This window comes from Callionymus lyra, chromosome 18 (genome assembly GCF_982586985.1).
Source record: "Callionymus lyra chromosome 18, fCalLyr1.hap1.1, whole genome shotgun sequence".
NCBI lineage: Eukaryota > Metazoa > Chordata > Actinopteri > Syngnathiformes > Callionymidae > Callionymus > Callionymus lyra.
In genome coordinates this window covers 19,343,335-19,361,169 of record NC_141835.1, presented here as the reverse complement: position 1 = coordinate 19,361,169, position 17,835 = coordinate 19,343,335, and the positions used below count along the sequence as shown (strand labels likewise).

The 17,835-nt window shown below is 39.4% G+C and overlaps 2 protein-coding genes across 3 annotated transcripts; both read right to left on the bottom strand.

Annotated features, from left to right (window-relative positions):
• Window positions 1-567: 567 nt before the first annotated feature.
• On the bottom strand, window positions 568-2,424 carry pth2 (parathyroid hormone 2). The gene is made up of 4 exons (XM_087780064.1): window positions 2,342-2,424; window positions 2,076-2,177; window positions 810-998; window positions 568-745 (listed from the first exon to the last, which is right to left on the bottom strand). The coding sequence occupies exons 1-4, from the start codon at window positions 2,356-2,358 to the stop codon at window positions 568-570; spliced, it is 486 nt and encodes a 161-aa protein (XP_087636190.1). The 5' UTR covers window positions 2,359-2,424.
• Window positions 2,425-4,893: 2,469 nt separating this feature from the next.
• On the bottom strand, window positions 4,894-17,067 carry rin3 (Ras and Rab interactor 3). 2 transcript variants are annotated; one of them, XM_087779994.1, is made up of 15 exons: window positions 16,962-17,067; window positions 13,262-13,784; window positions 13,095-13,197; window positions 12,960-13,032; window positions 12,795-12,886; window positions 12,297-12,595; window positions 11,695-12,221; window positions 11,081-11,261; window positions 10,838-11,009; window positions 9,101-9,222; window positions 8,841-9,027; window positions 7,840-7,971; window positions 7,535-7,701; window positions 7,291-7,405; window positions 4,894-7,221 (listed from the first exon to the last, which is right to left on the bottom strand). In XM_087779994.1, the coding sequence occupies exons 1-15, from the start codon at window positions 16,991-16,993 to the stop codon at window positions 6,188-6,190; spliced, it is 3,759 nt and encodes a 1,252-aa protein (XP_087636120.1). In that variant the 5' UTR covers window positions 16,994-17,067; the 3' UTR covers window positions 4,894-6,187. The 2 variants fall into 2 exon arrangements, with proteins under 2 accessions (XP_087636120.1, XP_087636119.1); XM_087779993.1 differs by having other exon boundaries at window positions 11,695-12,595.
• Between the last annotated feature and the right edge of the window lie 768 nt (window positions 17,068-17,835).

The window sequence follows — 17,835 nt, the reverse complement described above, 5'->3', positions numbered from 1 at the left end:
AGTTTCACTGTTCCTTTATCGGCAGAGGACATAATGACTTCCACCATCTAGGGGCCGGAAGTTTAAATGCAACACAAAGATGAACAAACGCTGTAAATATTTGCATGTTAATTGTAAATTTAAAAGATATTCTGAACACACTTTATTGAAATCTAAACCATAAAAGCAAAAACAGAAATTTAATACAGTATTGTACAACAAAGATGTGTATATTTTCCAATAAGAAATTCATAAAAATGTTCTACCCACAGACATGTTGTATTTGTTATAGACTTTTAAATTGAATGTGCAACATTTTATTCAAACTATTACTTGTTAATTTAGAAAGTTGAGTTTGTTTTTGAATCTCTTTGTACAGTTTTGTACTTTTATATCCACTGTATGTGAACTACGGTGTCTGCTTAACCTGTACCAAGATGGCGGTTGTACTGTAGGCACCATATCCACAGACAATCATGTTCATTTTCCAGTTTCAGTGAAAATGTAACAATCATCATTTCTTTGTATTTTTTTTTATATCTTGAAGCAGAAGAAATATTGAGCAAAACAACATTTGTCAACAAGGTCTCACTGAGATTTCACCACAAGAAGTTTCTGCATGTAGGAGTTGAGCCATTTCTGTCTCTCCAGTGAGGTGAGCAGTTTGCTCTTCTCTCTGAAGGCAGCGTCGTCAGCCACCACCATGTTCCTCTTCACCATCCCCACAGATGGAGGCGACCAATCAGAAGACCAGCCTCTCTCCAAGCTGGACAGACAGGTAAAGCGTCAGATGATGTAATGAATTCACCGAGTCATTTTGAATGACCTACCTGTCTTTTGTACTATCTGGAGGAAAGGGCCAGGCCTCCCTCATGAGCCCGGGTTTGAAGTTACTGATGGCTGTTGTGTCGATACTTGGCTGTGACATCATCTTAATGCTCCAGTTATGGAGGGACATGGACGGGAGGTCCAGACTCCAACCATTTTTTTTCTGCTCTGTGTTTCGGAAATCGGAAGAACTGAGAGAAACCAAGCAAAGTCAAACGTACATGCTATACATAGAACAACGGATACATTTGAATAATTGCTAAACTGATGGTCAAGAGCTTTATTTTTGAAGTAGATGAACAACAAAGTGCTGTGTTGTATTAAGTAATGAGTTATGAGTTTTTAAGTTATTTCTTTATAATGTTCTCCCCCGTCTGAAATCCAAGCGAACAAGGGGTTATGAGATCGGAGTCCATTATGACACAATAATGGCTTCACCTATAGCTGTAATCACATCCAGCTCTTCTTCAAGCTGGAAGTGACCCCGGCAACCATAGAAGATGGAGGTGAATTAGATGGAAATAAACAAAAGTTATATATATTTTTTATGTTTTTTGAATGCTGAGTAAAAATATATTCTAAAGAAGCGAGCAGTAACGGAGGAGACTCAAAAATATCTGTTCATGCTGGAACAAAGGAATGTCAAAGCTAACCAGGTTTATTTATTTTTAATTTGGGATAAAACATATTTGTGTCTGTATTCTCCTGACGTGACGCTACAAATGTGGTTTTCATAGAAGTCCTTCACTCTTTACTAAAAAGACTAATGACTTAGAGAGAATGAAATCCCAATCTAAGTGTCTTAAACTAACCTGTTTTATAAGACGTTTTCTCCCGACTGCTCTTTTTCAATCTGGACAAGTCAATATGAATGAAACAAAATATGAAAGAAATACTACAAAGATGCAAAAATATGGACATATTGATCCATCAACATAATAAAGAGTTTTAATATCACCTTACAGTACATCTGATGAAAAAAAAAAAAAAAAAGTTCCCTTAGAAGTGAGGTTTAGTAGTGTCCACCAAAAAACAAAACCATTTTAATATTATTCCAAAACGACACCAATAAATCAAATTTGAACCAGTGATTAGAAATCATATTAATTTTAAAATATTGTGAAGAATGAAATAGATGTTCACAGATATATGTGTGAGGCAAGGTATTGTGTTATAAATAATAATGCAAACAAATCGCATAACACACAAGATACACATTAGTCAAAATGATCAATTGAATCGAATAGAAAAGTACTTATGAAGACCACCTGAAAGAAAGTCGGGGCTGTGGGAAGCAGGAAGTCCTGGCGATCCAAATGGAAGTGAGCAATAGCAGAGACGTGGATTGCCAGGCAGGTGAATGCAGCATACTGGAGGGAAAGAAAAGTTTCTCAATTAGAAATGGGGACAACTGGAAACGCATGTATAAAGCGTCTCTAATTGACTAATTTTGTTCTTATTTTCCAGTGAAACATTGTACTTACAAGTCTATTGAGGAAGATAGTTGATGAATACAAGATAAAAATCATCTCACCTGCTTATCAAAGACATAGGATCCCAAAGAGAGTCAAAGGTCTTTCTGCTTTCCCCACGAAGTCCACTTTCTCTTTGACAAAAAAAAACTTTGTCTGAGACTCCTCAAGATTCAAGCCACTGGTGCGTTGTCTTATATACATATATTCTGCACTGTTTAGCCCCCCCTCGTCGCACCTTGCACACACCTCCTGCACGTTAACTAGGTCGCAGTAAGGGGTGCAGGGACGGCCTGCAGGAAATGCAGCTTGTTAGTTTGCTATTTCAAACGAGCTTGTCATGTTGTAGTCAGTAAACAACTCGTTATATGTTGGGGTTTTTTTATACATAAAACACAGTTTCTTGTGGACAGTCTTTCTCCTAAATGAGACGTTTCCGGGGAGTAAAACTGAGGCTTATTTAAACCCCTATAAGAATACAATGGTGCCATTTTTACCTTGGGTTTTTATCTTCTGGATGCTCTGGAATCATCCATTTTAAGAGTTAAACCTTACGTAGGATACATACAACTAACAATGAATTATTTTCACACTAAGCCCTTGTGTCATCTCAGGGTCAGGGTGACCCGAAGATCCGAAAACAAACGTGTTTATGGTATCCCTTGTGTTGTGTCTTTGGGTGAAGATGAACTTCATCCCTGGCTTCCAGAAATGCATATGCAGTGGTGGAGGTCGTTGACCTTGACTCTGAGTTAACACAATGGCTATGGCATAAACCAATATTAATATGAACCCTTTTTAAAAATGATGACCCAGTTGCCATTTTCAATAGAGATTTGACATTAGAAATTATAGGTTTTTAATTTAATTTAAAAGTATTTACAGAATTGAGTTAGTCTTAAATATATACAAAGTTTTAAAGCGTGACACTTTTTTATTATTTCAGAATGACTACCATTGCTATCAACTAGCTGAGCAAGAATACTTTTTATTTGAAACCGCTCCTAAAATAAAAACGTTTCCGCCATTGTTTGAAGAACCCAATATAATGACTTAAAACAGCAAATAGATCATTTGGAATGTGGGAGAAACTTGACTCACGCAAGGGTTTGGAGTATGTAATCTGCTGTCTGTGCTCACTAAGAGAAACAGTGTCTTTGTAATAGTCGAAACATGAAATGCAAGCAAAGAATTAAGCTTTTAATAAAGAGCGTACAAGTTATATGAACACAGAAACATGGGTTATTCTTTCAGAAACGCAGAAGTCTATGGGTTTGTAGAATGAATGATGAATACAACCTCAAACAAATGTGTCATGTGTACCAGTCTATGGTGTGGAAGTGTAGTGGTAAAATGGTCTGATAGAAAAGTGAAATTCAAATATTAATTAACTTAAGAGAGCTTAAAATGAGAAAGAGAGAGACACAAAATAGTATATTAAGCTGATGCTGCAGGATCGATATTATGCAAAATAAGTGGATAAAATATTTGAACAACCAACAAAATACGTTGTATAGAAACTGAATTTGATACTTAATCACAACATTCCAATTGGGACTAGTTCAAAAATACTCAATACACAAACTTAACTTAACATTTTCCAAACAATGCACAAAGAAAACCCTTCAAATACGGGCAGAGTAGAGGAAGCTGGTTACCAGGACCTCGTTATGTAGCCGGAGAAATAATGAAGCGCAAACAGGAAGCAGGTGGACCTGAGAAAGAGATGCGAGCAAGATGACTTCAGTCACTGAGCTGATCCCTCCCACCTCCGGCTTTCTTGTCATTGTCATTCTTAAACTTCTCTCCGACATCAGCTGTGACGTTTAAACACTTGTGCAAACAGTCACATGGTGGAAGTATTCAGTTCTTACCATTAGGTCGATGGTTTACAACATCAAACATATCAGATATATCTTAAATGACTGCAACAAGGTATCATTGATTTATATCTAATAGCTTTGTAATGTAAAACATCTAGTTCTCAGTTATTTCTGTCTTTCTTCTAGTCTGTCATTTTTCCTCACCAATACAGGTCATATGTAGAGGTTTTTACTTACTGGGATTTAAACACGTGTTGACCAATGATGGAAAGACATATTTTGCAAATACAGTGCAAATTTTCCTTTTATGTCTTTTTCATTTCTAATGTCTTGAGAGTTCACTTATTTGTGGTGTCTTGTCTTGGTCTTAATGGTCTTGGTCTTGGTCTCCATTTACTATCTTCTTGGTCGTAATGGTTCTGGGTTTGTCTTGTTCTTAATGATCTCTATCTTGTCTTGCTTTTAATGGTCTTGGTCTCAAGGGTCTACGGTCTCAGTCTTTTCTTGGTCTATGGTATTAATGGTCTTGGTCTTGGTTTCAATGTACTATTGCCTTGATCATAATGGTTTTGGGTTTGTCTTGGTCTAAATGGTCCCAGTCTTGTCTTGGTCTTAATGGTCTTGGGTTTTTCTTGGTCTTAATGGTCTCAATGGTCTATTACCGGGTCTTGTCGGAATGGTCTATTATCTTGATCTTCGTCTTAATGATTTGTCTCAATGAAAAAAATCTTCTGCATTTACCAACATTAGATTCCACAGCAAAACTGTTAAATAATAAACCACCACAAAAATGTGTTTAATGAAAGAAATTGCTTTATTTTACAACATAACAAAATGTAAACATGCAAAAAACAAACAACAAAAAGGCTGAATGATACAATTGCGGCATGTGTGCTTAAATCTTGAGTGCAAATATAAATTATAACACTGACTGCAAATTTGCAAACATTTTGAGATTCTTTCATGAAGTATAAAAATGAGCTTCATGAACATGACATACAGTATTATGCTGTTTATTTTACATAGGTCCATTAATCTGTGCAACCTCCAATAGCATTCCTAGAATGGGTAACAGATGCTCTTGTCGGTCAGACTGTCTTACTAGACGGATAATGGCAGATGTTGATTGGTTGTTCTAAATAGTGTTTAGAGTATTATGTAGGTATTATGTAAGAGTATTATGGTATGTGTGTTTTGAGGCTCAATCTATCTTAATTATCTCTGTGTATGTTCGCCAAACAAATTAATTTCCTTCAAAGCCATTTTTATTGTCATCTCTCTTCCTTATCTTACCACAACATCTTTAAAGTTTACCATATCAACATGAATCTGCTTTGATTTGGATAAGAATAAATGTCTGGCAAGCCATGTAAACGAACATGGCAGAGTTTGACACACTGTATAACATGGTATGGTATAAGAATAACAAACAAAGGCACTATAAAGTAATGTCGTATTTATGAACAGGACCGACTGCTACCGTTGAGACCATTATGAAACCTTTGATAAACAGAGGTCATTGGAAACTTTTACGGTTTTGTAAATAGTATAACGGTTTTAAAATTCTGTCAATAGGTTCATGGCCTTCGCGGTAAATAAAACCTTGACAGACATGCAAAAAACGATATTGGACGTTATTGATATTGATCGAAATGTGCTAACCAGAGCAAAAACAGTCACTTTTACTTAAGTGGCCCGATAGAATCATGAAGCCTAACACTAACAAAACATACAAAAAAGTATACTAACATGCTGTTAAGGCATTATTATTTCGGTTCAGTCGGAAAAAGTCATGATGGGACTAAAATGATTTGTACACCGGGTTGTCAAGGATGGTGCTGTGGTTTTGGTTTGGACAACCATTTACTAGAAGAGACTAAACTTGTCTTGTCTAGGTATGATTTCAAAAACCCAAACCCTTCTTCAGAATGGTAAACATTTTGTTACGATAACCATCAACTGAAACTGTTTTGTTCGTAGTAGAGATAAAGGTAATTCCGGTAGCGATAACCGTATTCGAAGATTTTAGTTGAATTATATATTATACAAGTATTTTCCTTCTGATGTAGTTACATCGTAATACAGTTAAAAACTGATCAAGCTGTTATCTTCTTCTTCATCTAAATCTGTAGAACCAGCAGTGGACGTTGGTTGTAAGAAGCTAACTGAGGGAGGATGATCAGAAGGGTCAGTGGGGCAGCTGGCTATGGGTTCTATGCCTGATTGGGAAGCTGGTTCAGTTGGGATGCTACCAATTAACTGTGGGCTGGATTTCTCAGCTGGTTTGGGAGACTGGTCAGTGGCGCAGCTAGTCATGGACTCTAGGCTAAACTGGTCAACTGGGAGCAGTGGTGTGTCGGTGGGGGAGCTAGGAAGGGTTGGTAGGATGGACCGGGACAGTGGGTGCGGGGTCAGGGCAATGGGGCAGCTTGGAATGGATGGTAAACTGGATGGGGCTGTCGGGTGAGAGGGTGGCTCAGTGGGGCAGCTTGCAATGGATGGTAGGATGGATGGCGCGTTCGGGTGAGGGGGTGGAGCAGTGGGGCAGCTTGGAATGGAAGGTAAACTGGGTGGGGCATTCGGGTGAGGGGGCGGAGCAGTTGGGCAGCTTGGAACGGATGGTAAGATGGATGGGGCGTTCGGGTGAGGGGGCGGAGCAGTTGGGCAGCTTGGAACGGATGGTAAGATGGATGGGGCGTTCGGGTGAGGGGGCGGAGCAGTTGGGCAGCTTGGAACGGATGGTAAGATGGATGGGGCGTTCGGGTGAGGGGGCGGAGCAGTGGGGCAGCTTGGAATCAAAGGTACGCTTGGCGGGGCTGTTGGGTGAGGGGGCGGAGCAGTGGGGCAGCTACGGGTGGATTGTTGACTAGGTCGTCTAGCTGGGTGCGGCGGTACTTTGGAAGGACGGGTATGGATGGACTGCTGGACAGGTCGGTCACTTGGGTGAGGCGGCGGGTCACTGGGAAAGCTTTGATTTGAGAGCTGGTTGGGTTGGTCAGCTGAGTGAAAGACGAAGCAGTATGCTCCCCGTTTGCAGTTGCTCTTGACAGTCAGTGCCAAATCTGTTTGGGCTAGTGGCTGGCACACACCGTCCACGTAGATGCTGAGAACGTAGGAATCTGGAGGAGAGAAAACGGTAGAGATGGAACGATGATGCATAAGAACAATAAAGTCAAGGGACGTCTAACCTTGTTCAAACCGTGCAGCACACTCTTCTGTCAACTGCTGGATGGTAGTTGTAGGAAGAACTCCAAGAGTTTTGGGGTTTGATCCAATATCAGGAGAGCAAACGGTCAAAAAGTCCTGCATAGCCCCCCCAAAAAAGTTTCAATACATAGATGAGGAAAATCCATCAAATGATGTTGTTGAAGTGTCTCAATAGTTACATATTCTCTCGGTTCAACAAATAACAAGTTAAGCCATCATGTTCACCTGCACTGAACTCTGAGCAACCCTCTCCTGGTTAAGTGTCCGTCTTCTCTCCCAGCGATGAATAGAGTCTTGGATTTCTCTGCTGAGCTGTCGTGTTGCTGACCTCTGCTGGTCAAATGTCTTGATGTGCTCCAGCGCTCCATAAGTAGTGGTGAGGTAATATGAACCTAGACGTGCACATACAAGAAGAACGCTTGATGAAAATAGAAAATCTGAAATGTATAATATGTTTCCTATATAAGAGATCTGATCCTCACTAAGAGAATCTAAACATACAGCATGAGAACATATTATTTTGGTTGAACCTTCTCCATGTGTGAGAGCAGGATCCATCAGCTCCATCATGTACTCCACGTCCAGCTGCAGGGCAGACAGATTGGATCGAGCCAGGACGTACATCATCACAGGAAGCAAGTCATCAGCGCCGTGGGCCCGCCCTAAAACACATGCAATTTCTTTTTAAACACAGGTATTATTGAACTCTGGCTTGCTTGACATCCGAATTTGGAAAACGGAAAAACTGTTAGAGAGATAGTTAAGATAATATGAGACTGAAACTTCCTGTTAGGTAAATATACATTTTGTTTGGCTCTTGAGCTTGACGGCTTTCTCTTTAAAATATTTTAATAAAATCTATTAGTGCAGGCATTACCACTTAAAAAAAAATCAAAATACATGCGTATCAAATACTTTATTATTATAAATAATTTGCGTTTTTATTTCCGTATTCTGCTCATTTGTGGTACAATTCTATATAATACTTATTATTAAACTATTCTGCTTTTTCATTTGACAGGCTTATCAACAGTCCCGCTACACCATACGTGTCAAACTCATTGCCCCCCGCGGCAAAATGTGGTCCTGCAAGTCATTTAATGTGGCCCGCCAGATGGTTTGCTCAAAATGAAAGTAGATTGATGTTCTTGCTGAGGTTTTTACCTGTAAATATGCCAGTGGTTATGCTAGACTGAGACAGTGATTAATGGATGTCAACAATTATACAGAGACTTACAAAAATGATAAAACTGAGGTTGAAAGAAAGGAATTTGATGTAAAGGACAATAAAATAGTTTGTAGCTGATGTGCCTGATAGACGGTATTCTATTAATACTTAATCAATAAAAGTAATTTTACTTCTATACTTTTAATGTGATTTAGTTTAATGTACGAAGAAAGACTTCTTTGATTGACTAAGTATATTTGGGCATTTAAAAATAAAGGCTTCCTATAATTTAGCTCTCGATCGAGGAAAATGTGGACAGCTCTGGTTTAGAGAAGACGTTAGTCAATCGTTAACCATCCTGACCTGGGCTGCTGACAGACATGGAGTCGTAGATAATCTTGCAGGCCTTCAGCAGGAGCTCCATCTTCTTCTGTGGTGAATATTCCAAATGCAGATTATTCAGCTTGATGTTGATTTTTTCCATGGAGGAGGCCTCGGGGATAGCTGTGCTGATTCCTAAAGAAGTGGTTGTGCTGCTCATGACCACAGACTGACATAAAAACAACACACACGTTAATACTTTTATTAAATAATAAAGACTGGCGAGTGCAATAGTGACTTACTTGGTTTTGTGCCAGTTGTTTGAGGTCACCGTTGTCCGTGTAGAGTTTCTCTAGACTTTGATAGATGGACTCTCTCAGAGGTTTCAGGACACTCTTGCACAGTGCTGCCTCTACAATACTCTCTAAATACACACAGAAGCCCAAATGTTATTAATAATAGTTCTAGTTTTATTTATAAGGCCCCTTTGGAAACACACAAGGACACTAAACAGGCAAATTAAAACAAAATACAAAGACAGCAGTAAGACAGTTTTTTTTTAAAAGTTTTAAATGTTTGGTATTTTATAGTGAGTATGCAACTTGCTGTACATGGAATATTTGACGATAGAGTTTCTGTATAAGGACATAACAACCTTCACCAACTCCTGTTTATAATTGTTGGCTTTGAGCTACAATTTCAATTAAGCTGCAATCCATTTCAAACTTAGAGTGTCATCTAGTGGCCTTTTAAAATCATGACATTGAATCATGATACCTCAACAGCTGTTTCATGAGGCCTCATCAACCCATGGCTTGTTACTTCGAAACAATATTACTTTGCAACAACAACTTTGATGTTCTGACACTTAAGTTTCTGTGTCACTGTCATACAGGAGTATTTACCTTTGTCTCTCTGTCTGTTAACTGAATAACTGGAAAACAAGCACATTTCTACTGTAGTTAAATACATACATTTGTTTGTTACTGCTAGAGGTTGATTTGATATGTAAAATACTGTCAGGCCATCTTTTGAGTGTTTTTTAGAATGAGTTCCCCTTCGGTTCTAAGACTAAATCAATCCTCTTCAAGACAGACGGTATTTTGGTAGTAGGGCTGCATGATGTATCGGAAAGATATCGATATCACGATATTGGCACGTGTGATATGCATATCGAAAACATGTGCGATAATTTATAATGTTTTATTGTATAAATCAAGCATTTCTTAAATGCGCACTTTGACTAAACAGTGTCTCGTTCTGTAACGTTGTCAATTTGTACTTCTATGTCTCGTTGACGTTTACGTCTTGCCTGTCTGTGAGCTGTGCGGTGCAGCTTGCTAGGCTCGGATGCTATGGCAAAGCGTCTTGCTGTCACGCTGAAATAGCACGGCTCAGTACATACACGGAAGTAAGACTAACTTATGAGCTACTTAAACATTAGTAATCCAGTCATTCATCCATTTCAACCCCCTTTGCTAAAGCAACATATTGTGAGGAATTTTCATCTCGCCTCAGTTGTTTTCAGCGTTTTTTTTAAGATCGTGGCACTTCCAAACATGTAAACCTGTCTGTCTTTGCCGTATGCTAATGAGCTAAGTTGTTAGCATCAGGTCATTTCTAAACTGTTATGTATGCGTTTACAAGGAGTTGGGATTTATTATTGATTTGGTGATATTGCGACGAGCCGGCGGCTCCTCTCTGATGTCGCTCTGAGCATTGTAAGTGATATTATGAAATGGAAATATTGCATCGTTTTCCTGATCTAAAGCCCCGGACCTCCCCTACAGTACTTGCACCTGCGTGTGCACACGGGCAAGTTTTTTTTGTTTGTTTTTTTTTTTTTTAGGTGAAAGAAAAAATATCGCATTTATATCGATATCGCAATTCAAGACACCAATAACAAATATCGCACATATTTCCAATATCGTGCAGCCCTAGCGCCAAAGTATTTTTTCAATTCAGATTCATTAGAGTCATTTGTACAAAGGAATTGCTCATCAGTGAGAACTTGTTGTATTAAAGCAGAATCTACTTACCCAATTTGTCCTGTGTGTACTGGTGCTGTGGTTCCAGCATGCCCTGCAACTCAGCACTCTGCAACAGGTAGCTCTTCAGTTGAGTCATCATCTGTCTGATCTCCTGCAGCATTTCCGTGGACGTGTTGTGTTTGGACATGCTCTCCAAAGTGAACGCCCTATGCTCTTTTACCTAATGCAGATGCCATCTTTATTGACCGCTTTGAAAAACAGTTCAACAGCAACTTGTTTGTGGGTGCTCACCAGGTTACCAAAATAGCTGGAATGGTCTCTGGCCAGCTCCACGAGGCGCTGCGAGAGTCGCCTCTCGTGACTGATGAGGCCCGTGAGGACAGTGGACAGTCGGTGGCGAGCTCTGTCTAGAATGATAGTGGTGGGTTTTCTCTTCACTGTCACCTTTGGACTACGGCTCTCTGACGAACAACTGGAAATGGTTGGAAAGTAAAGCCATATTTTAGGATCCGCTATTAACCAAAAGAACAAGTAGATACTTCCGTAGTCTAAATATTTCCAAGCTGAGTGTCTTGTCTCTCACTTTGAGCTCCTCACCTTATCTCTGTCTGTCACACAATTTTAGATTTTCCACATCTAAAAATGCCAATTAATCCAGTACCTTTTAAGGTCCCTATTTCCGAATGTTTTTCAGGTAAGTCCAACTAGGATGAGACCTCTGGGTCCAACCACAAAGACTATATACTTCTTGGAAGCGTTTTTTGTAGAGAAGGTTTGAGCCTCTCCGCCCCAATTGTTACCCCTGCTTTAAGACTTAAACTACGGTCTTAGCCCCACTTTGTGTTATTTCCTTTGACCATTTTATCAGATAATTTCAGATGACCATTTATCATGTCCAAACCTACCTGTGTTTCACCTCTCCTTCTTCCTCTGTGCTGCTGTTTGTGCCAGAATCAGGGTCAGCATCCAACACAGCGCCCCCTTCAGGCGAATACAAAGAAACATCTGGTGGACGTGGAGGTGTTGCTTTGGTGACAGCCTGCTGGTGGGTTACCGACTGGCTAGGGGTTGTAAGGGTTTCTGGAGGGCAGGGTTTTCTCCGTGGTGGTGGTACAGGACGAGTTGGTCTTTTCACCAACGGTTGCTTCAAAGAGTTTGATTCTGTAGTGTCTGCTTCTCTCACCTCCTTATCCTGTTCTGTTTCCTTCAACTTCTTATCTTTAGTTTCTTCTTCTCCTTTGATACTGTTGTTCAGGACATCGTTGCTCTCTTTCATCTTCTCGCCCTCTCTGGTTTCTCTTGGGTCCTCCTCAGCTTTTGTGAGCTGTTCCTTCCCTCTGTCGGCAGCAACTGGTCCTTCCTGATCTTTGACTTTCTTTTGGGAGGGTGTGCAACGGAGAGGAGCAGGAGGTAAAGGCGGAGCCGAGCGTGTCTGCGGAGGAACAGGAGGTCGGGATTGAGATGGTGACGAGGACGCCAATTTTCGGTTTTCTCGCTCCTCTACTACCTTCACTTCCTCTGAGAAAAGCAAACCCATTCCAGAGGTCGTTCCCAGGCTCGGGGGTCGTGGTGGTGGCCTCTTGAACTTGGTTTCCTGATTGGATGATTTGACAACAGGGGTTTTCTTCTCTGAGGACCCTCCATTTTGTATCAAGGAGTCTGCAGGAAGACTAGTATCTTTTTTTGGCACCACCGGGTCCTTGTTGGGCGTCCTATCCACCAACACTGGGTCAACATGCAGGTACATACTGAAGCTGTTCAGGTCCTGGTTCTTTGACTGACGGTTCAAATTGGATTTCCAGAAATCTGTAAGAGATTCGGTGAGGGTCATGCCAAATCTGAGCTGCAGGTAAATTTATATGGCCCACCCTATGGTGGCCCAAATCAAAGAAGATAAATGTTGATATTTCCCCTTTGTTTGAATGAGTTTGACCACCTTCCTGCTATATCTTTTCAAGTAATGGTCAATGTTTTTTATTTTCCTCAAGCAAAAATGTATATTTACCAGTTCCCAAGGCAGAGATGGCCTCCAGCTCCTCTTGCTTGGTTATCGTTGTAATGGCCTGGGGTAACCTCAGGGGGGCGTCCAATATGTCTCTGGCGAGGGGTGTAAAGAGAAATTCCAGTATCAAAGCATCATTCTTGTATCAAAATATTAAGTGAGTATTACCTGCTTATACAGTAGAAGGAGACAAGTTTAAAGATGTTGTCAAACAGTAACAAAGACCCATCCAGGTAAAGACCTGAAATGGAAAACAAAGTAAGAATCTGTGACAGCTAGTTTTCATTCTAAGCATCCACTTACTCGACTTGTGATGTTGTACTTTTAAAGTGCGCACACATTCTGACTCCGACTGCCTCAGCAAGAGCATCATGTCCCCGCTCTCCGTCCTGTTGATGAGGAAGGCCTGCAATGGTGGTCGGACCGGTTTTTAGTTACGGAATGGTAGATAACAATTATTCGTTTTGTACCCCTGGCGTCTCATCCTCAAGTATACGTGTCGTCTCGTCTTGGCCCAGTCCCGTCGTCTGCCAAACGGGGGCGCTACCCTTTAGCTGATCGAGGACACTAAGTTTTGCCGGCGTGTGAGAGGAAGGAGAGACGGGAAGAATAGAGGAGGATAAAATAGTCGTGGGTGATATCAGAGGAGCACATGGTGCTGAAGGTTCTGTGTCGACAAGAGGCTTTGGTAAGGGTTGGACTGATACCACGGGAGTCGGGGAGAGGGGCACAGGGAGACCTGCGGGAGGGAAGAAGGTTGGAAGAGCGACGTTGGATAAAGTGGGGGAATTTAAACGTTTGGAAATTAGAGGTGGTGGGGCGCACGGAGGCGTGGATGGACCAAGAGGAGGTCGAGAAGGGAGCTGGGTGGACTTGGCAGGAGGAGGTGGTTTGGGGCGACTTGGTCTTAAAGGAGGGTGAGAGGGAGGCAATGACGGTGGTACGAGGGGGGCAGGTGAATTGTTGAGGGCTTCTTTAGGGGGGATTGTGTGGCTGAAAGTAAACAAGAGAGTTTTTATCAATGAGTGTCCAGACTGTCATTCCTCTAGTCAGAGGTGTCCTTGGTCATAACATTTTAACCCTGGTGTTCTTTCTGGGTCAAGGTGACCGATGGCCTGAAAACAAATGTGTTTGTGGTATCCTTTGTGTTGTCTCTGGGTCAAGATGAACAACCTCCACCACTCCATATGTAATTCTGAAAGCCAGGGAGGTTGTTCACCTTGACCCAGAGACAACACAAGGGTTCAATATAAATGTATTGAATTGAATAATGTGAGAAAATCACAGTTATTTAAGACAAAAGGCGATGAGATACATTGACAAGGATGTTGTTAAATTTTTGAATTAAACAATTTACTGTATCTTGAAAAATGTAGTTATTATGGATTATTGTTTTTATTTTTCTGCTCACACACATATGAAAAGAAAGAAAAGCTTTATGACACACAGTCATCATTCTATAACATTAAATAAAAAAATGAAAGCGTAACTAAATCTACTTTTCAGAGTAAAGGAAAAGTATGCAGAATGTTTTTTAAAAGGTAGTATGTTTGTTTACCATTGAAAATAATTTGATTACATTTGTAAGTTTTATCATTACAGTGGTGTTTAAATATGGTTGAAAATGTAATTAAATGTAAATTGGTTAATTAAGGTGTAAAACGTTTAATCCAGTTGAAAAAGGTGTAATTACAGTTGAAAATGTGTCTAATAATTGTAAAAATGTTTACTCTAATTGGAAAAAGGTGTAATAACAGTTGAAAACTTGTTTGATTACGGTAAAAAAACTAAATGTTGAATACAGTTGAAATGGTGTAATTACAGTTGTAAACTTGTTTGATTACAGTTAAACAAATGTTTAATACAGTGAAAAACGGTCTAATTAAGGTTAAAAACCTGTTCAATTACAGTAAAAAAAAGTTTAATCTGGTTGAAAAAGGTGTAATTACAGTTGTAAACTTGTTTGATCACAGTTAAACATACGTTTAATACAGTGGGAAAACAGGTAATTACAGTAGTAAACTTGTTTAACTATGGTTACATTTTTAAAATACAGTTGAAAAAGGTGTAAACATAGTTGTAGACAGTTAAACAAATGTTTAATCCGGTTGAAAAAGGTGTAATTACAGTGTTAAAGTTTGATTGTCGTTCCAAATATTGTTTTGCCTGCAATAGACCATGTTAGATTGTAATTGAAAATGATACGATTGTACTTGACTGATGTGAAAGTGTATGACTGGATAAAAACTTACAAATAAACTGAAACTGATGTGAAAGACTAGAGTAGATTTGAATAATCCCAAAATACATCAGAACTTTTGGCTCACATTTCAGAATGTTGTTTCACTTCTGCATTAGTGTGACCGAAGAATATATTTTCGATGCACTTACTAAGTGATAAAACAGTAGGACTGCACTCAGTGGTGATTGTTATTATGGGCTGCTATTGTTGAAAAACGTATAGTAATAAATTCAAGCTGAGGCCACACTGTTGTTGCCATAGTTACCATAAGAACATTTTGAGTAACTTTTTACTGCTGTCTTTTTGGATAATGGGTGAAAACCAAGCTTTTCCTTGCTCTCAGTCATTTCAGTGTCAATTAAACTATATTCTATCTTAGCTTTCAGTTCCTGAATCTTGTTCTTCACCTTGTCGGACTGACAAGATCTTGTTCAACTCAGGAAACCACATTTTACCCACAGAAGTGTTGAAGTTTTTGGTCGGCCTGCATTTGAACTACTCTTATCCTTCATAAAAAATGTATTTACATATATTTTTAATATATACTTTTTAAATATAGATTTGTTTTCTTTTTCTGTCATTATTTATATCTTTATATTTAATCCCCTGTGATTTTCTCTCTTCTTCATTGTATGCTGTCTAGATTCCTGTGGTGTGGTTTGTATAAGACAGTATTCAACTTCAAAGTGTCAAATCACAACAAAGTCTTACAGTTTAAACGACAATATATAACAGAAATTGAAAATGTGGCGAGTGAATCACAATGAGCGACAGCAACGAGGATAAAGGAGGAAAACCTTAAGCATAACCAGACTTAGTGTGCACTTATATTTATATAATTTTCTTGTGTATAAATACATTTATTAATATATAAGTATAAAGAATGGTGACAGAATTGGGACACAAAAAATATATAAAAAGTTGGACAAAGTGACCATGTGTTCTATTTGGGATGAAGCCATTCATCAAGACTTTCAGCCAATAATATAATTTCCCTCCACATTTAACTATAACATTGTCATTCATTCACACGTCACATTTTAAACAGTGCTTGAGTCTTGAAAAAGAACACAAAATAAATCATTAATAAGAAGCACCGACCTCCATCCTTTTCTACAGACTCTATGTTTAATTTTACAACTTAGATTTAGGCACTTAAGAGATATGTGTACGCTTTTGTTATTAAAAGATTTTGACTTCCTGGTTTCAAAATAAAAGTCATATAGGTAGGCATAAAGCTCTGCAGATGTGTGTAGTAAATATTGTGTCAACATTAGAAGTAAACAATTGTGTTTATTGGCATGAGGAGGCTAGTTTGATGAACCAGTTATTAAGTCGATCAGAGGAAAAGGGTCACATCAGCCCACACAGAAAAAAAAAAAATGAGTAGCAGAAAAACCATGAGATCAGCAGTTGGTGAGGAAACAATTTGGACTGGTGTTGCTGACTCCTTCATAAGAAAAGATTTATCAGCTGGAACTTCTACACTCTCACATCAACACAGATTGTATCAATTTTAAACATCTGTCAACTCATTTCCATTCATTGACCATTTCATCTGACATCACCACAGCAAAGGAACAAAAAAAAAAGAAAAAAGAGGAAATTAAAGGGAAGTGTTATACAGATTCTAGTCTTTTTTCTACTTCCTATATAACGGTCTGTGAATAAACACCCTCTGTGTTCACGTGACGAAAAACTTCCTGTTTGCCAGGCAGCAACAAAATAAACGTTTTTCCCCCCCCCCGACATATTTCTAGACTCATAATCTCCCAGACCTTCATACATCTGTTTTTGCTGCTTGAGGCTTTAGAAAAAAAAAGTTTCAAGTCTGACTTCCTGACTGCGATTCACATTGATTGACAGCTAAGACTTCCCACCGTCCTACACATCCACCGCTCGCCTCCTCAGCTGTGTGTCAAACTCACCTTGTGTCTTGAGCGATGACGCTGGCCTCCATTCTATTACCATCAAAGTTAAGTTTTCGACTTCACCCCGTCTTTCTCGGCTACATTGACAACTCCTCCTCCCCCGTCACTCCCACTCACGTAACCTCCCACCCTCTTTTTCCTACTGAGCAAAACAGGACTGAATAAGGCAAAAGTCTGTGAATGGAAGATCCGGTGTTAATGAGTGTGTGTCCATGGGGGCTTTTATCTCGCTTTTCCTTTTACTGCATTCTCATGGATGACGTCCTCATTGTCTGTAGGACACATTGACTGACCCCCCCTCATGTAAATCTTTGCACATCTGACCGTAATATGAAACTTCTTGCAGGCTGAACATGTGGCCTAGATATGCAGCAGATCCTCCTCTTCTGTTTCCCCCTCCTCTTAAATGCTCCCCCACTCAAGCTGTGGAATGTGGGACTTCAAGGTTTCCACCCTTTTCTTGTCACCCGTTACGTCTTCACTTTAAGCAAAACATGTAAATCTTATAAATGTATGTATGTATTTTGCTGTGCTTGGTTATCCCCCTCTGTGAAATGGTCAGTAATAATGGTGGCTAGGAAAGAGTGAATTTTTTTTTTTTTTAACTATTCAAAGAAATGTAGAAACTCGGAAAAAAAGGTAAAACTCTGGGTTAAAAATAAAAAAGTAGTCAAGTTTAGAAATTCTTTATCAAATTTTAAAAACTGCAGTTTGTGATTCAGAAAATAATAAACTGCAGAAAATGTGTTTCTTTTTTTTAAATTTTGTTTATTTAAGTTTTTATCCCTTGTGTTATCTCAGGGGTCAAGGTGGCCCGTAAACAAATATGTTTGTGGTATCCCATTTGTTTTTGACTTTGTGCTTGACCCTG